The 16966-nt window shown below is 35.4% G+C and overlaps 1 protein-coding gene across 6 annotated transcripts in view; it reads right to left on the minus strand.

Moving 5' to 3' along the window:
* FAT1 (FAT atypical cadherin 1) overlaps positions 1 to 16966 on the minus strand; it is a 126092-nt gene that overhangs the window by 61362 nt on the left and 47764 nt on the right. For all 6 annotated transcript variants that reach the window (XM_015592830.2, XM_015592829.2, XM_015592833.2 and 3 more), the window contains exon 3: positions 7055 to 7369. In XM_015592830.2, the coding sequence (XP_015448316.1) occupies positions 7055 to 7369 (315 nt within the window). The remainder of the gene's footprint in view (positions 1 to 7054; positions 7370 to 16966) is intronic.

The following is a 16966-nucleotide window of genomic DNA, read 5'->3' on the forward strand; positions in this document are numbered from 1 at the left end:
GTATTTGTAACCTCTACTCATCTCACAGAGTTTCTTGTAAAGATTAAGTATGTGAGGTTGCTTGTAACATAAAACACAATAGACATAAGCTATACTTGTTGCTGCCCTTCTGACTCCTAATGAAAGTTTTGCTCAACCTGATCTAAAAGTGAGGTCAAGAGATGGTAGAAGAGTGGTAGAGTGGTACAGGGAAGATCAGAAAATAAGACAGAAGGGTAGCAAAAGAAGGAAAGCCAAGGTCTGCTGGTTTCCCTTTGGCAGTCTCCTTCAAACTAACTCTGAAAGGTAACTGGCATGAGACAGCCTGATGGAAATCAGCTCACAGAGAAAGCTGGGAGGACTTACAAGATGTGAACATGCCACGTGCTGCAGATCCAATAATGATCTGCAGCACAGCATCTAATACTGTTAAGGAAAAAACCCAGGATGGGCATCATTGTTTATATTATGCTACCATCTATGTAAAAATGATGAGGAAAAAAATGTATTTTTACTTGCTTACACATGAGTGGAAGGAACTGTAAACACTAGTTGCTTCAAGGTGTCTTAAAATGTAGGTTTTATTATTATTCAGCTATGGAGAGGCCAACAGATCAGGAGACACGTATCACTGAAAAGACAGTTTGTTACCCACAGTTCCTGAGGAGAGGCATGCCATGCCACACACCACACAGGGCCATGTGAGGCTGCACCAAGGTCAGTCAGAAGGCAGAGGGGGCAAAGAGAAAGTGTGGGCAAGAGCCGTTACTGTGGTGTCTACAGAGGCCAAGGAGAAGCAGCATAGCAGGCTTAGCACTGGCCAGAAATATTTCCATGGGCTCTGGTGCACAGGGGCTGGACTGTCTCTAGTTGTCCTATACCTGGCCCTGAGATGGTTAGGGCAGGGAGCAGTGGCCTAATTAAAGGCATGGTTCCAAGTATGAGGTCTAGACTGGCCCAGTGTTCATACAAAAGGTGAGTCGTTTGCTATCTCTAAGAATCACCTAGCTCTGAGAGGGGTAATCTCTTCTCAGTCAGGGAGGCCCCAGACCCAGAGCAGCAAGAAAACAGAAAATAAAATATAGCTAATACATTAAGGAAGAAAGCTGAATGTCTAGGGAACTGAACAGGACCTGAATTGTGTACTGTTAATGCATTACCATACATGTGCACGTGCATGCACACATGCTGACGCACACACACAGGCTCGCACGCACACATCTACTATCTAGTCTTGATGGACAGAACATACTGATAATGGTGTTCTGAGGAAGGAGGACCAGCCAGAACTTGATCATCATTCTGGGCTTTATGTACAATACAGTGACACAATTTTGCAGATAAAAGTATATGGTGATCTACATGTCTACAAACTCTAGAAACATACCCAGGTGGTTGGTAAGCTTCTGTTTAAAATATCTAGAAATTAATTTTTACTCCTTAAAAACACAAAAAAGAAGATTCATGCTATATATTAAATGAGGTCTTAATAGTATATATATATTTATATTTATATAGTTACATAAAGTTACATAAGCATTTTTTTTTTTCAGTTTAAAAAGCAATAATTTAACTTCTACGTAGGGGGTTAGATTAACCCTCCAACGCGAAACAAACAAAAAACCCAGACGAAATAAATAATAAATAAAATAATGGTTTATGGGACACTAGACACCAAGCAAGGGAAGATGGTGATCGCTGAGAGGAGAGAAACAAAGCAGGTAAGATCTACTGCCTTGAGATAGTTTCCAGTTACTCATTTCTAGGTAAAATCCAAGAGAAATGGAAGTTTATGTCTACAGAGACTTATTCTCAAATGTTCACAGAAGCTTTTTTGTAACAGCCAAAAAGCGGCCAGAACACAAATGTCCATCAACAGGTAACTAGATAAACACATTGTAATGTATCTGTACTAGAGATATACAGCAAGAAAAAGGAATGTACTAGTATTAGTACTCACTACAACATGCACGAATCTCAGAAGTAAATAAGATAAGTGCAAGGAGCTTTACCAAAAAGAAGAGTACAGACCCTGTGTGTCCATCTATCTAAGATTTTAGAAAATATAAACTAATGTGTGCGGACTGAAAGCAGATGAATGGCTCCCTGGGGATGGGGGCAGAGAGGAATGCGGGGGATGGCATACAAAGAAGGAAGGGGAAAGTTTTGCGAGTATTGGGTATGTTCACTGCTTCCTTGTGGTGATAGTTTCACAGTTGTATAGCTACGTTGTATAGCTAAATGTGCAATTTACTGTATGCAATTATATTTCAATAATAATAATAAAAATAAGCAATACTTGCTTTGTGTCCAAAACATGGAAACTACCAAGCATACAGATAAGGAAATAAAACTATGGTCTTTTCTAAAGCATGCACATACCTAAAAAGTAACACTTCAAAATTATTTGCCAGTTATAAGTTGCATATCACTCCTCAAAAGCTCAAATTGATAACCTTAACTTAAAAAAAAAAAAAAAAAAAAACAACCAAAAAAAAACACTTTGCTAAGGTTTCAGTTTCCTGAGGCTACTTGTGGATAATGCAATCTGTGAAGCACACACTGGTCCCCATTGTTTGTGACTCCTCTTCTTCTCTGTCCTTGACATACCGCAAACCAAGTTGTGACGCATTTGTCTGCAGGGGCTGGAGCTGTCAAGGCTCAGACAATCTAACATTCTATACTCTTATCTGTCTCCCACCTTGAACAACTGCATCATTTATGTTAAAAGAAGCAAATTTACCCTAACTGATATCGGACATAAATGAAAAAAATGTTATAAAAAATTCTGGTGTCAACAAAAGTGTACCAGAAAAGAGAAAGAGATCAAGTCTCTTTTTGCCCATATACTCTGAAAAAGAAAAACGCCCCATCACTCCACTTATAAACTTAAGAACCATTTGAGATGCAAAAGACAGTTTCTGGCACCTTAATCAAGCACAAAAACTTTGACGAGAAGATAAAAACCATTCAAAAAATATTCATTTAAACTTGTCATTTGATACCCAAAATTCAGATCATCAAACCCAGTCCTAGGAAGGTTTTGTTTTGATTTTTAAATATTTTGGCATACTATGACAAAAGAAGAAAAAAGCACTGTGAAGATGTTTTCCTCCTCTCCAAAATGGCTTAGTGAGGTCATCTGATTTATGTGTATACAAAATGGTCCAAGGGATTGCATGGAGACTTGAAAATAGGTCATTATTTATAAAAATAGCATAAATATTATCCTTTAACCCTTGTTCTGGTATTTAAGGTTTTCCATCAAGTGTGGCCATTCTCCCATACACTCATCTAACTTTATCTCTCAGCCACTAACTCACCACTCCTTCAAAATGTCCCCCAACATCTCTGACCTCTTCTCCATCCATTCACTTTTACTACCTTCAAAATCAGCCCAGTCACTTTTCCAAGACCTCATCCTCCTCATTACACTCATCACACATCAGTCTGTTGCTCACTTCCTCCGGGGTTGTGTATTAGAGCCTGTCCCATACTATCTTGTACCCATCCATTTCTCTTTCCTCTTTCACTCATGTAGACTACAAACTTCCGAAGCACCTCTTAACGTACTGTATACAGTACAGAAGCTCAGTAAATACTTGATGTATAAACAAATGATCTGAATGGCAATGAATTCGGGTTTTCTCCAGCCTGCTGGACATTTTGATAATCATCAGGGTCCTTAGTTTTTCTCCAAGTAAAGTTAAGTAAAGTTAGCCTCACTTTACTTCATCGAATTTGTTTATCCAAGAGAGACACACACATCAATTAATCTACTAAAACCCTGATTATCTTCTGTATAGTTTATAGAACAAATGTCACATATGCAATTGGAAGAGGCTGTGACATCTTTCCCATAAATGACTTTCTCTTAACAGGAGTGCAAAAACATCACTAGTCACAAAAATGAAAGGACCTGGAAGTCAGTTTTCTCCAAGATTACAGAGATAAAGCCTCAGTATTGCCCAGATATCTTCATTTCCAGCCCAGTGATTTTCTCATTCAGCCATTAATTACTAAGTAACATGATTTAGGGTCTCCAGGTAGTGTTATGGGTCAGCAAATCACGGGAACTTTCTTTTACCAGACTGCCTTTTATCAGCTTTCACAATCTGGCCTCCAATAATACTGACCTACCTATTAAAAATAAGTCTGCTTTAAAGGTTTTGAGGAAAATGTAAACTTTGAAGCATTATACTTGGGACACTGAGGATCATGCCCAAATTTTGAAATTTTTGTGCTGAGTTGGGGGAAGGTAATTGTCTAGAGACAGATCTTGTGAAGATGTATTTACTATATTCTTTAACACTGCCCATTCTAAAATATGGTTATTTCTTGATCTTGACCTAGAAAAATGGTTATTTCTTGACTCATAGAGTGATCAGACTTCTTTACTAATCATAATCTATAATATACTTCACAACACATATGCCTGTGTATTAATTGTAGTTATTCTCCACTGTTATCTGCCTTCTACTCATAAGAAAATAAAACTTCTTTATGCATCCTTACGAATTTTCTTCTGCTCTTCTGTCAGCAGGATGCATGTGCTTCCCACCCTGGGGTTTGGGAGCTGGCTGTGGACTACTAGAAGAAGTCTCTGCAGACATCGCTTCCTAAGAGTTGTCAGAACAGGGAGATGCAAAGGGGAGTGGCAATGCCACATTAATCATGTTTCCACAAGACATAACAACTCAGCAGGAGTATCATGATTTCAGAGGCCCCACAAATAGCGTAGGTTCCAAGGCTCCCCACAATAGCGCTAACATACATAATTTTCTAAGTCTCTTTCTCCTCCTCTTTGACTACACATTATGTCTAGTAGTATTTGTTCAGATATTCAAAAGACCATTTATTGCTTGCTTGCCTGTCTCTTTACAGAGGACTTAACATAATCTAAAAGAGAGTAGACATAAGAAAAATGAAAACATTTTAAAGTCTAGTTGATCAAACAATTTTTAAAAGGGGGGTTAGTTATGTTCTTGAATTACCACCTTAAAGGCTTTAATTTCTCGATTTGTTTCTCAAGGCCTGTGACACTGGCCCCCTACCCCCCTGCCCCACTTTCATGCAAATAGTTACTTGACTCTGAAATCCTCCTTTGAAATTTTAATAAACTTCTAATCTTTCTTCTTTTATATTTGATAGTGTCTAACTTTTTAGCTCTTGCTTTTCTCTTCATTTTATTTCACAATAAAGAAGGCTGAACTTCATTACTACTTGTGCAGTAAAGAGTATACGACTATACTGCTTAAACAAGCCTTTTCTTAATCATTTATAGATGCTGCTTCAAGTCTTCACGTTCTTGTATAATTTCTTAATTCCAGCCCTTTTTTGTAGGCCAGGGTCCTACATCCTGCCCCTAACACTTCCAAAAGAAAAAATGCTCAGATCCTATTTCTCTCTTATATAATTAAACTCATATGGCTCAAACATTCCTAATAATCAATTACTGGTTTTCTAAGACTTCAAAGGAGCAGCACATCAGTTTTGGCCAAAGAGCTAAAGCATAAGAAAATCCTAATACATTCAAAATCAATGAAGCAAAAGAAAATCCTAATACATTCAAAATCAATCTTGAACTTACGTTTACTTTTAAATATCAAGAAAGACAGACTCTCTGTGAATGTCAGGTTGAAATATACTGACAAGAAGTTTAAAACTAACGTTTTAACATGCTTTCTAAGAGACAAAATATTACACTCACCCATGATCTCTATCAGGTATCTTTCTACAGGCATTATAGTCTACAAATACTGAACTCAAGCCTTTTCCACCTTAAGAATTGTTGCATTTTAAGTTTAACAAAGGAAATTAGGAAATAAACATGGTATATAAAAGGGATAACAAAGAATAATAGAGAAGTGGAGAATGCCTCCTTAATTTTGATTTTTGTATATTATTTCCTTGACATATATCAAATAGACAACCCAGTAACTAAAAAGGCAAGCTCCTCTAGAATAAGGAAAGACATAATAAGCAAAGACATGATAGAGGTATGTAAACGATAGTAAATCTCTTTAGAATTCATAATTAGATTCTACAGAAAAGTATTGAATCATGGAAATGCCTGGATTCAAAGGCCAGTGATCTATTTGATGAGAAGTTTTATCTTCCTACAAATAAACTGTCTTCTCAATGTCATAAGGTGATTCTTTGTTTTAACTCTATAATCAAGAAACCGAAGAGCAAAATATTTCACATAGGAAGTTTTCAGTGCATAAATGATAGCTAACTTTTCACTACACAAATGACAGCTAAATTGAACCTCTTTTTTTGTGAAATAATTAAAAAACAAACCAAGGATTAAGAAAAAGTAATAAAAAAATAAAAAACAAAAAACAAAAAAAAGTAAAAATAAGGAAAGAAAGAAAAAAGAAAAAAGAAAAAGAAAAAAGTAGATGCATCATCCAATATAAACGAACAAAGATTAGGAGAAATTTATATGGATTCTAGAAGAGGACTTTGGAGCCAAGATGCTATCTGCTTAGAAACAGGGGATCAGAGATGGAGAGGTGAAAACAGTTAAAAGGAAAACTTGAATTATCAGTTCAAGAAAATAACTGCTCTGAATCTGAAAATTGTTTACTCCTGATCCCCTACTGCCTGCAGACACAGTGCTACTTTATGGAAAAATTCTAAACAACATTAAAACAAACAAACAAAGAAACAAACAAAAACCAAAAAAAAAAAAACAACTACTATGAATTGTAAAATAAACTCTTGATATTCTTCATAAAAATTGGAATACTTAGCAGCAGCAGAATTTGCAGTAAGCTTAAGATATATCACTAATTTAGGAGCTATTACTGAAACAACGATTTGCTTTTTAACCTGCAAGTGGAACTCTACTAATGAGCAAAATCATAAAATAGCTTTATAAAAGCAAATTCAAAGGGAAAAAAAAACATTTGGTTTAAATTTTCATCTGGCAATAAAGGCTTATTTTGAATAACTCAAAAGGAAACAATTTATTAAAAACTAAAGAAAAGCAGCAAATGATGAAAATTCTTAAATTTCCCTGTATCTGGAGAGTATAAACAACATTTCTTAGAGCAGTACGAATACGTACCAGTTTTAGGATGTATTGAAAAGAACCCTTGTGGATTTCCACTTGTGATTTTGTATGTAAGCTTGTCATTCGAGCTAGAGTCTGGGTCGAATGCCTCAATTTGGACCACAGATACATCCTTGGGAGAATTTTCCATTACTTCCGGATAATAAACGGGCTCTGATGTCTGTGGTGCGTTGTCATTGACATCCTCGACCTCGATGTAGATCTCCGTAAATGAGGACAGAGGCACAACACCCTGGTCAGTGGCATAGACTGTTAGCCAGTAATGGGAGGTTGACTCACGGTCCAGTCGATCTGAAGTCTCTATAACACCTAGAGAGAAAGAAGAAAAACATGAAGTAGCATGTCGACAGCAACAACAACGACAAAATGCCACTTTGAGAAAGTGTCAACCTAAATAACTGATTGAGGTCTTATGTGTCACTTAGAGCTACATGATCTTGAGAAAGTTTACCTAATTTGTGTCTCAGTTTTCTTTCCTATAAAATGAAGAGAATGACAGTATGTTCTTCATAGGTTGATTAAATGAACTAATACACAATGATTAGAACAGGTCTAGGTACGGAATATTGGCTATTAAAGTATCTGTCATTATTAGCGTTAGGTGCCAGGTACTATGTGAAGCACTTTACAAATATTATCTCATTTAAATCTCGAAATAACTCAATGAGATATATGGGAACTAAGAGATTGTCTAATGGCCCCATACTGTGTTTTTCCAAAGATGAAATTTATGGTAGGTTGACCTTTGTTGACTTCCCTAGATGTCAATCAGGGAGCCAGGAACAAACTGGAGCTATGGCCCAGCTCTGAGTCCAAACAGTCTAGCACCCCCTGCCTCCCACAATGCATTCATCTGATCCCTGCTACAGTTCAGACAAAGGGGTCTGGACGGCACTCCTCTGACATCTTAGTTTCGTATATACATCCTTTACAGTGGCTATGAAACAAAGAGTATAGCCTTTCCAAGTCCACAATAAAAGACTGCTCAGGTCTCTTGTGTACTGAACTTTCAGTTTCTTCCAACCACCTTAAGCAAAGAGCAACACAACCAGTGTGCTAAAAATATGAATTCTCTCACTTATACTACAAGCTCCATAAGGGCACATCTTTCTCGAATACCAGTGTACTCAGCACCTTACCCAAAGCCTAATAATTATTAAATGAATAAACAAAAATGAATAGATATCTTAACTAGGGGTTGGTACAGAAGAGTCCTCAATTGGGACCCAAAGTAGGACACATTTCTTCTTATGTCAACTAGTAAAAGATAGAGTTATATAATGACAAAAAAAGAGGGTTAGAATGTAACGTTTTGACCCTACCACTGAAATCAGTCAAACTTTACTTACTCCCAGGATTAGCCTCTTCCCGGGATGATAAACAGTGGAAATGGCTGTTTTTCTTAGGCAAACCCCACCATTTTATTCAGAGGTTTAATCTTGTTCTTTGGCTTTCCCAAAATATATCACTGTATTTTTTTTCTTGTATATTAATCATTCCAAATGAGTGCTATTTTTAGGATTCAATGCCATGGTCCAGGTTGGAATCTGGAAATCCTACAATTCTTGAATCATCGAAGTTTCTCATTTAATACAATTCTATTTTGAAGGATTGCTAAGAATTAATGAAGCAACAGTAAATAATTATAATGCTTCTGAATAGCAACATTCATTTTATAATAATCTATTTCACATTTTAATATTTAGCTAAGTTTCCTGTTTATAAGTCATAAACCTTTTTGGGAGTCTTAGATACAATTATCTAACATTCAAAACAAATGAGATCTTCTCATATTAACTACCTTAAGTACGCAAAGATTTAAAATCATAATGGGTTCATAACACTACTCATAGAAATACAGAATAAAGCCTTAGAACTCATAAAAAAAAAAGGAGCTAACTGATCTTTCTATGCAGCAGAGACAACTCAGATAAACAAACATGTTTTCCCTTTTTTCCCCAGTCCAAACACAGGCTATGCCCTCAATCTATCCGCTAAATTAGTAAAATAATACATTTTTAACCTGAAAGAAGAGAGTCCTTAGTAACCGAGGGAAAATAACCTTTCCAGTTTCTCTTTTTCATCAGTCCCATTAACTAATAGATACAAAGGCTGCGAGGAAATACAGAACGTTCTCTCTCCTAGGATTACATATTAACAAATGAATATATATTCTCTTCTCGTGTTCTGCCGTTTCATTAAAATGTAACATAATTCAACTGACAGGTTTAGTATTATTAGAAAATGTCAAGAAGACAGGTACATGGTGCTTGTCTTCACCTCTTTTGAGTTCTAATCCTCAAACACTTCATGCTGCTATTCACTTTTTAAAATTATGTCCCCCTCACTGTGATTTGTAGGCATTTAATGACAACAGTAATTATGGAAACAAATTTGTTCAGTTTACTGCATGCCAGGCACTATAAGAACTGTCTTACGTTCATTACCTAATTTAATCTTTATATCCAACCTGTCTACATCTGTATTATTATACCTATATCACAGATACAACGCTCAGATTAAGAGACAAGAAACTTTCCCAGGTTCACAGTAAATGGCAGAGCTGGAGTTCAGACGTCACGAATCCCGTGACTTCAGTGTCAGCAAAGTCCTGTCAGTCCTATTGTTAGTATGACAAAAGTGAAGTATACAAAATTTAATGTGAAAACTGAAAAGCCAAGTCAAATCTCATATTTTGTCCATGTTTTTACCTTAGTATTCGGGAGTGTATTAAATGTTCATTCATATATAATAGCTTTCTCTTGTGTCACGGTAGAAGGGAAAAATATAAAATACAAATATATTAGGAGGTTTAAGTCACAGACAAAACAGCTATTTATTTCCCATCGAATTCCACTTTGAATCTGGTCTGTAAGTGTCCGGAACGTAGTGTATGGGATGCTTTCTGTTGGAAACTGCCCCTTTCTCCCTGTCAACCTGGCAGCTGGGGAACAGCCACAGCCTTCATTGCATGAACCCCTAGGCACGCTGGGAGGGGAAGTTCCTGAATCTCAGGTAATCTCCGGATATTAATAAAGGTTAAAAGTGAAACGGCAAAGTGGCTCTACTCAAAAATGGAAGAAAATGAAGACTGTATTAATTAACAATTTAAATATTAAATATGCGTAAGTGAGATGCTCAGATGTTCATATTCCATTAACTCATGGACTATATATTTATATCACATAGTGACTGCTAAGATGTTTGTTTGGATGTATTTTAATTATTATACCCTTGTAAAAGAACAAACAAAATTATTTAATATAGCTTATATAAAATAAAGTGAATTTATAAGAAGGGCCAAAGGGGAAGGACGGCATACTGAATAATCTCTTCTAACCCAAATGCTCAAATTCATATTAATACAAGTAAATTTACTATATTTATATTTACTAATACAAGTATTTACTGTATGCCAAGGGCTTCACTAGGTGCTTTATATGCATTAAATCATTTAAAGAACACAGAACTGTTTGATTTTCATCCTAGCTTCACAAATGAGGAAGCAGAAGCTTAGAGAAAGTAATCAACTTGCCCAAGCTTTAGTGATTAAGAAACAAAGCCACACCGTCAACAGTTAGTTACTTGATGGAATTGGGATCTGGGTCAAACAGTCTGATTCCAGAACTCAGGTTCTTCGCCATCAGGCTAGACTGTCATCATTTGCCACGGCATCACTGTCACACCAAGGATTCTGGGGACATCAGGGCAGTGGCGGGGGGCAGGAGGTGGGCGGGGAGGGCAGAGGGCTTACTGCCATGATGAGAAGCTACAAGGAGTTTTCAACTGCTGAAATAGGGATCCTCCCCACACTTAAAGGACAATAAAAGAGAGAGGATCTAAGGCTTCTGCTTGGTCACAGAGGTTCAGGGGCTGGTGCCTGAGCATTATTCTGACTGCAGATTCTAATTCGAAGCACCATTCTAAAAGCATAAAGTAGGTAAGGAGAGAACATATATATGAAGGTTATTTTTTAATCTGTCTGCTTTATCACAGGATATATCCTCCCATGGTTCCCAGGCAGAGACTTCTGAAGCAGGCATAAAGCACTACACTGAGCTCCCATCTGGAATCTAGGAAGAGTAGAAAAGTCCAGGAAAGGATAGAAACCATCTAGATAATCTGTGAAGAAAGACCCGTAGACCTAGCCTTAGCATCTCATTGCAGACTGGCAATCTCTTAGACATCCTCAGTTGCAACTCTCTTTTTCTTAAAGTTGAAATAATTCACCTAACTCAGGAAGCGAAAGAGGCAGAGTTTAGACACCAGAGTGAGGCACCTCCTTAACCCAAACTTATCAGAATCCCAATCATGCTTTACAGGGGGTTCTGGTTTCTGAGACGACCAATATACCAACTATCTACACGTCTGACCAGAATCTATTTATTATTTTAGTCACTGCAAGTCCTTATTCCTCCACTTGATCGGCCTTCTATTCCCGATCCTTCATAAAGCCACAACTAGCGTTTACAGATAGATTTCTTCTGTAACTTCAGCAGTTACCTTAATTCATAAAAGAAAAATGTTCAAAATTTCATTACGAAGACTTTTAATCAGTATCTTTAAATACAGGAAAACAATAATTAGGCTCCAAGCCATCAGTGAAAGTAAATCAACCTACTGTGTTCATTCTCAAAACTCTACCTCATCCTATTTTCTCAATCCATGATCATCTACCAACCAACTTTCAGTAACTATTTTTTTGCACACTGGGTTATTAATTCACTTTTCCTAAAACAATTCGCAAAGAACTCAAACTATACATATTTCAGCTCTAGTTTTAAAGATATGTCTCTTTAACATACATCCACAACACCACATCTTTTTCAGCACACATATATGTGTATATATATATACACACATACACATATACATACACACATACATAATACATATATATCCATACATAAACTCTCTGTGGTCTCCCCCGTCTTCAAATATCTTCCCTTCTCTCAGCTCCTTTCTTTCTCTGCCATCTAATTTTTTATTTCCACTTTCACTTTCTGAAACAATAGGATGCAATCAGATGGCATATAAGCTCAGGCTGTGAAAGAAAGAGAAGTGGCAGCCCAGGCTGTCCAGAGAACTCTCTCCAGTCAAATAAGAAGATCACCAATGCTCTAAGAGGAAAAGCTGGTGAGAAGGAGAACGTGGACACGACACCTTTCTTATCACAAGGTTACTATGCACAAGCAGTAGACAAGGTAGGGAGGCTGCTGCGTGAATTGTATATTATATATTTTGAGCACAGAAGTTTACACAAGCTTGCTATATGCACTCCTCAGCAATGTTATAAGAAATCATGTCTTTGGCTTTAATGAAACATTACAGAAGAAAATGCTAGCCTACCAATCTCAAGAATACAATGAAGACATTCTCAGGAAAAGTTAATAAGACGAAAAATTTGAAAGAAGCTGGAAATTCGAAGCTATTAAGTAAAAATATTTATCATTCCAAACATACTCTCCAGGATTCCAAAACCACCACCAGATGTCACTATGGAAACTGATTTTAAATGTGAATACAGTGGAAAAACTAGACTGAAGGGAAAAAAAAAAAAACAATGTAATTGTTAAAAGAGCTTGGCCAATGTAGCTGAAAATACAGCTCACAATAAAATTTCTTTCTAGAAGGATTCATTAATGTTCATATATTTAATTAAACAGGTATTGATGTTGTCTTCTTATAGCTGGATTATTCCAAGGTTACAGGGTACAGTACTAGGTGCTCAAGTAAATGGTCCAAAAGTAAATAAAGGTTTCAACGAATAATTTCTAACCCCCATCACTGATGGCTAATGGTGCTGTTAACTCTAATTGTCCTTGAATAGGAAAAGCCAGCATTATCTCCACTGACACTGGTGGAGCAAGATGCTTTCAACATACTAATTTTTAGGACAAAAATAAAGTTTACGTAGCCATTTCACTGCCAAAAATAATTTAACTAACTCGAATTTCCATGGCCACAGAACACCTTTCTTCCTGGAATTTTCCTATTTTCTTTGTTTAAAAGGCCTTGGCCCCATATCAACTCCTAGTGCCAAAGAGTTCAACAAAATATTGCTATTTCAGGGCTACTCTAATTCAAAAATACTATGTCGGCAACAACCTGGCAACATAAATTTGCCATGAACCTTACCCTCCTTTTAATATACCACCTTATGTACAATTTTTGTTTGTTTTTCATTTTTTTTTTGGAACCAAGCATACGTCAGCAATTACATCAAAAGCTTCTTTGGTTCATCACAACATAAACTTAAACATGAAATATAATTTTCGATACTTTGCCTGCAGGCAACAAGGGACTGATTACTCTTTTCTCCAATTCCATAGCATCATCATAAACAGAATAACTCTTTTGGAAATAAGTATTTTCCCAAATATAAAAAGAATGAGTATTCTTTTTAGTTATCTCCTATAAACTAGAGATACATCTACGTTTCTGCAATTAATCCATAAATGGTTACTCAATTTTTTTGATAATTATGAGTCCCACAACTGTTATGTTAAATATTAATCTACCACAAGATATTCTTTCTTCCTTAAAATTAAATTTAAAAAGTAGACTATAAGCTCCTTACTAAAATGCAAACCCCGTGAGGGCATGGATTTGCTGTGTTTTGATCAGGTGCTTATTACGTATGTATTGAAAAAAGGATGTTCATCAAAAAACAAGGTAAGTACAAGAAATGGCCACAGTCAAGAGAGGAACCTAAGGAAACATGACAACTAAGTGGAACACAGAATCCTGGATGGGATCCTGGACCAGAAAAAACACATTAGGTAAAAGCTAAGGAATATGAGTTCACTAAGGGCCGTAGTTAATAAGAATGTATCAATATTGGTTCATTAATTTTAACACAGACATATTAATGCAAGATGTTAATAAAAGGAGAAACTGTGTGTGGAAGTGGGGGCTATATGGGAATGTTGTACTATCTGCACAATTTTTCTGTAAATCTACTTAAATTATTTTTAAAAAGATGTCCACCAGAGCTCATATGTAGATTAATCTGTTTCCATCTTTAAATGATTAAACTTTTTCGAATTTGTTTTTTATCTCGTTTTCATTAAATGTTACATTTGACTGACAGTGCTGTTAATATTTCAATACCTTGAATATACCCTGAGAGATCCTAATATGTACATAAAAAATTTTAAATGTCAGGACTAAAGATTTAAATTGTAATTGTATATATCTGTTTATATTTTAACTTCTAAATTTACTGTAAATTTAAAAAAGGTTCTTATTACTTTGTTATGCCTTGATAATCTTAATGTGCAAAAAGTAGTAGTTTCTTGGTTTAAGTTTCTTGATATAAAAAGTGAGATTTCTGAAATTTAACCACTCTTTAAAATGACTATACCAATTTGACATGTAATATTATCTAATAAATCAAAACCCTTCGATAATAAAGCAAGTATAAATATTATATATATTTAATATTCTTGCCTGTTTCTGCCATTAGTTGGCAAAATAGTGTTGCTATGTTGACTAAAATAGAAGAACAAATAGATAATAAGAGTCTGTTAAGTTGAAGGCATTTAAGGTTCTAAAATGGCTATACGGTCTACTTAGGAAAATGGCACAAAAACAACACTTTTGGTACTCAAATAAAAATTTTATATTTCCTTTCACCTCAAATATACAAGGTAGTATTATTTCCATTACTGGTGCTGGTAACCATAAAACATAAAGAAAATGTAAAGAGTCATGTTTAATGGTTTATTCTGCAGAGAAAATTTTTCTGCAAAAAAAATTCTAGTACTTACAAAAATATAATGCTATATACAATTAATTTTTAAATGCCTGATATATATTTTACATGTTTGAGACCACAAATATGAGGTAAAAAATACCCTATGCTTTTGGTAATTTTTAAAAAGGTCAAAATAAGTAAAATTAATTCAACTAAGAAGCATCCTTTATGAGCCAAGCAAACTGCTAGGCAGTCTACATGTATACTGCACAGTTCAAGAGACACCTCCCCGCCCTCTTACAGCTAAAAACTGAATAAATTGTACTATAAAATTCTCTCTCCTGCTTAACCAAAGACATAGTACCGATTATTACCAAGAGCCAATCTTTCAAAACCAATGACTTGCCATGAGTGTCATTTTGTGATAAGCATCTGTGATCAGGAACACAGCACATTCAGCGAAATGATGATAATGGTGATACTATTATAAAACGGCAAATACCTATATGGAGCTTATGACCTGCCTGACATTATTTTAAGTACCTGTCACATATTAACTCATTAATCTTTACAGAAACTCTAAGTGAGTAATATGATCATCCCTGTTTCACAGGTGGGAAAGTGTCAGCAACTTGCCCATAGTCACACAGTTCATTCATGGTGGAACTGGGATTCAATCCCAAAGAGACGGCGCCAGATAACCATGCTGTAGCACCTCTCAGTCTCTGGCTGTGTCCTCTAACTGGAGAGAAGCATTAGAGCAAATGAACGCAACATGCAGTTTCTGAGAAAAAAATCCCGGCTTCAGTGAAATGTAAAAATGTAGGTGACCACATGAAAAATACTGGTTTTGTTGTTTCCCCAATATTTGGGTATCTGGGTAAAGTATGTGATGCTGCAAACACCTTGTTGTTCTGTGCCATTAAGACACTAAGCACGTCCCATAACATGGAAAAAAAGGGATGAGCTTAACGTATATGGTATATATGACGCAGCTTTAAAAAAAAGATGTGTATATTAATTACATGGAAGAATGTCAGTGATATACAAATTGAATGAAAAATATAAATCTTTATGAAAGTGCACAAAGTATGATCTTGGTTCTGTTTAGTTCTGTTTCAAAAATAAAAACCACTCAAACACACACACAATTATACGTCCTGGAAAAAAAAAAAGTCTAAAATAATCAAGGTGATGAAGGGACAATTAAAAAAAAAAAATCAACCCAAGGAACTAAAAAACTTTTTTAATCTGTATATTTCTATAACGATGACTTTTAAACCATATTTAAAATGTATACAATAAAAAGCCAAATAAAACATAAGTATTAGCAATCCTTCAAAAGTTTTTTTAGTATAACCTTCCTGTTTTATTTTCCCTTTATATCTCAGATATACTTTCATTTCCAAGTATTTGTTTCATTTAATCTGAGTAGATGTATAACAAAGATATTCTGACAGCTTTGACAATTTAATATTCCAAAAGTATTTACATATAAAACTACTTATAAAATTTTAGGTCTAGGAAATTCTATAATCATGTTGCCCAGGTAGGTCATAAATTAATGATTAAAAGGAGAACTTTTTATATAGCAATTGTCAATCTGTTTTTTCATTTAGATTGCCCATTTAAATCATTTTAATTAAAATGTAGATCTGTCAAATCTTTCAATTAGAATTGTTGCAATAACTTGAAAATTAGCTGAGGAAGTTTTTTGACTTACAAACTTGCTAGAACTTATTATTAATTAAGTTCATAATCAGATTTTAAGCATCATATTTCAAGTCCAGGGATTTCTTTAGCTTTGCAAAGAGTCAGTCCCATGGCAAGCTCTGCTAAACCATGTTTTCATGCTTTGTTGAGAAATGATTCCAAGTTCTGATTTCCATGTCAGAATCATTAATATTGTTAACGAGGGCTTTCACAGATAAGCTCTTTTAAAGAAGATCATCCTTGGGTATCAAAAGTATCATTTGAACACTTATTAATTGGATAAAACTGCAAAAACAAGACAGCCTTTAGAGACATTAAAATTCAAAGGACACATTTAACATGCCAATGGCTATGCCTCTAGCAGTTTGTTTCACATTTTAAAATTTCAATGCTGATTACTTTTCCTACCTTTTATTTACTGGATATACACTCGGCGAATGCTTTATAGATGCCATATTGTTTAATTCTCACGATTATCCTGTAAGCTGGGTGGT

This window comes from Pteropus alecto, unplaced genomic scaffold, assembly GCF_000325575.1.
Source record: "Pteropus alecto unplaced genomic scaffold, ASM32557v1 scaffold24, whole genome shotgun sequence".
Lineage (NCBI taxonomy): Eukaryota > Metazoa > Chordata > Mammalia > Chiroptera > Pteropodidae > Pteropus > Pteropus alecto.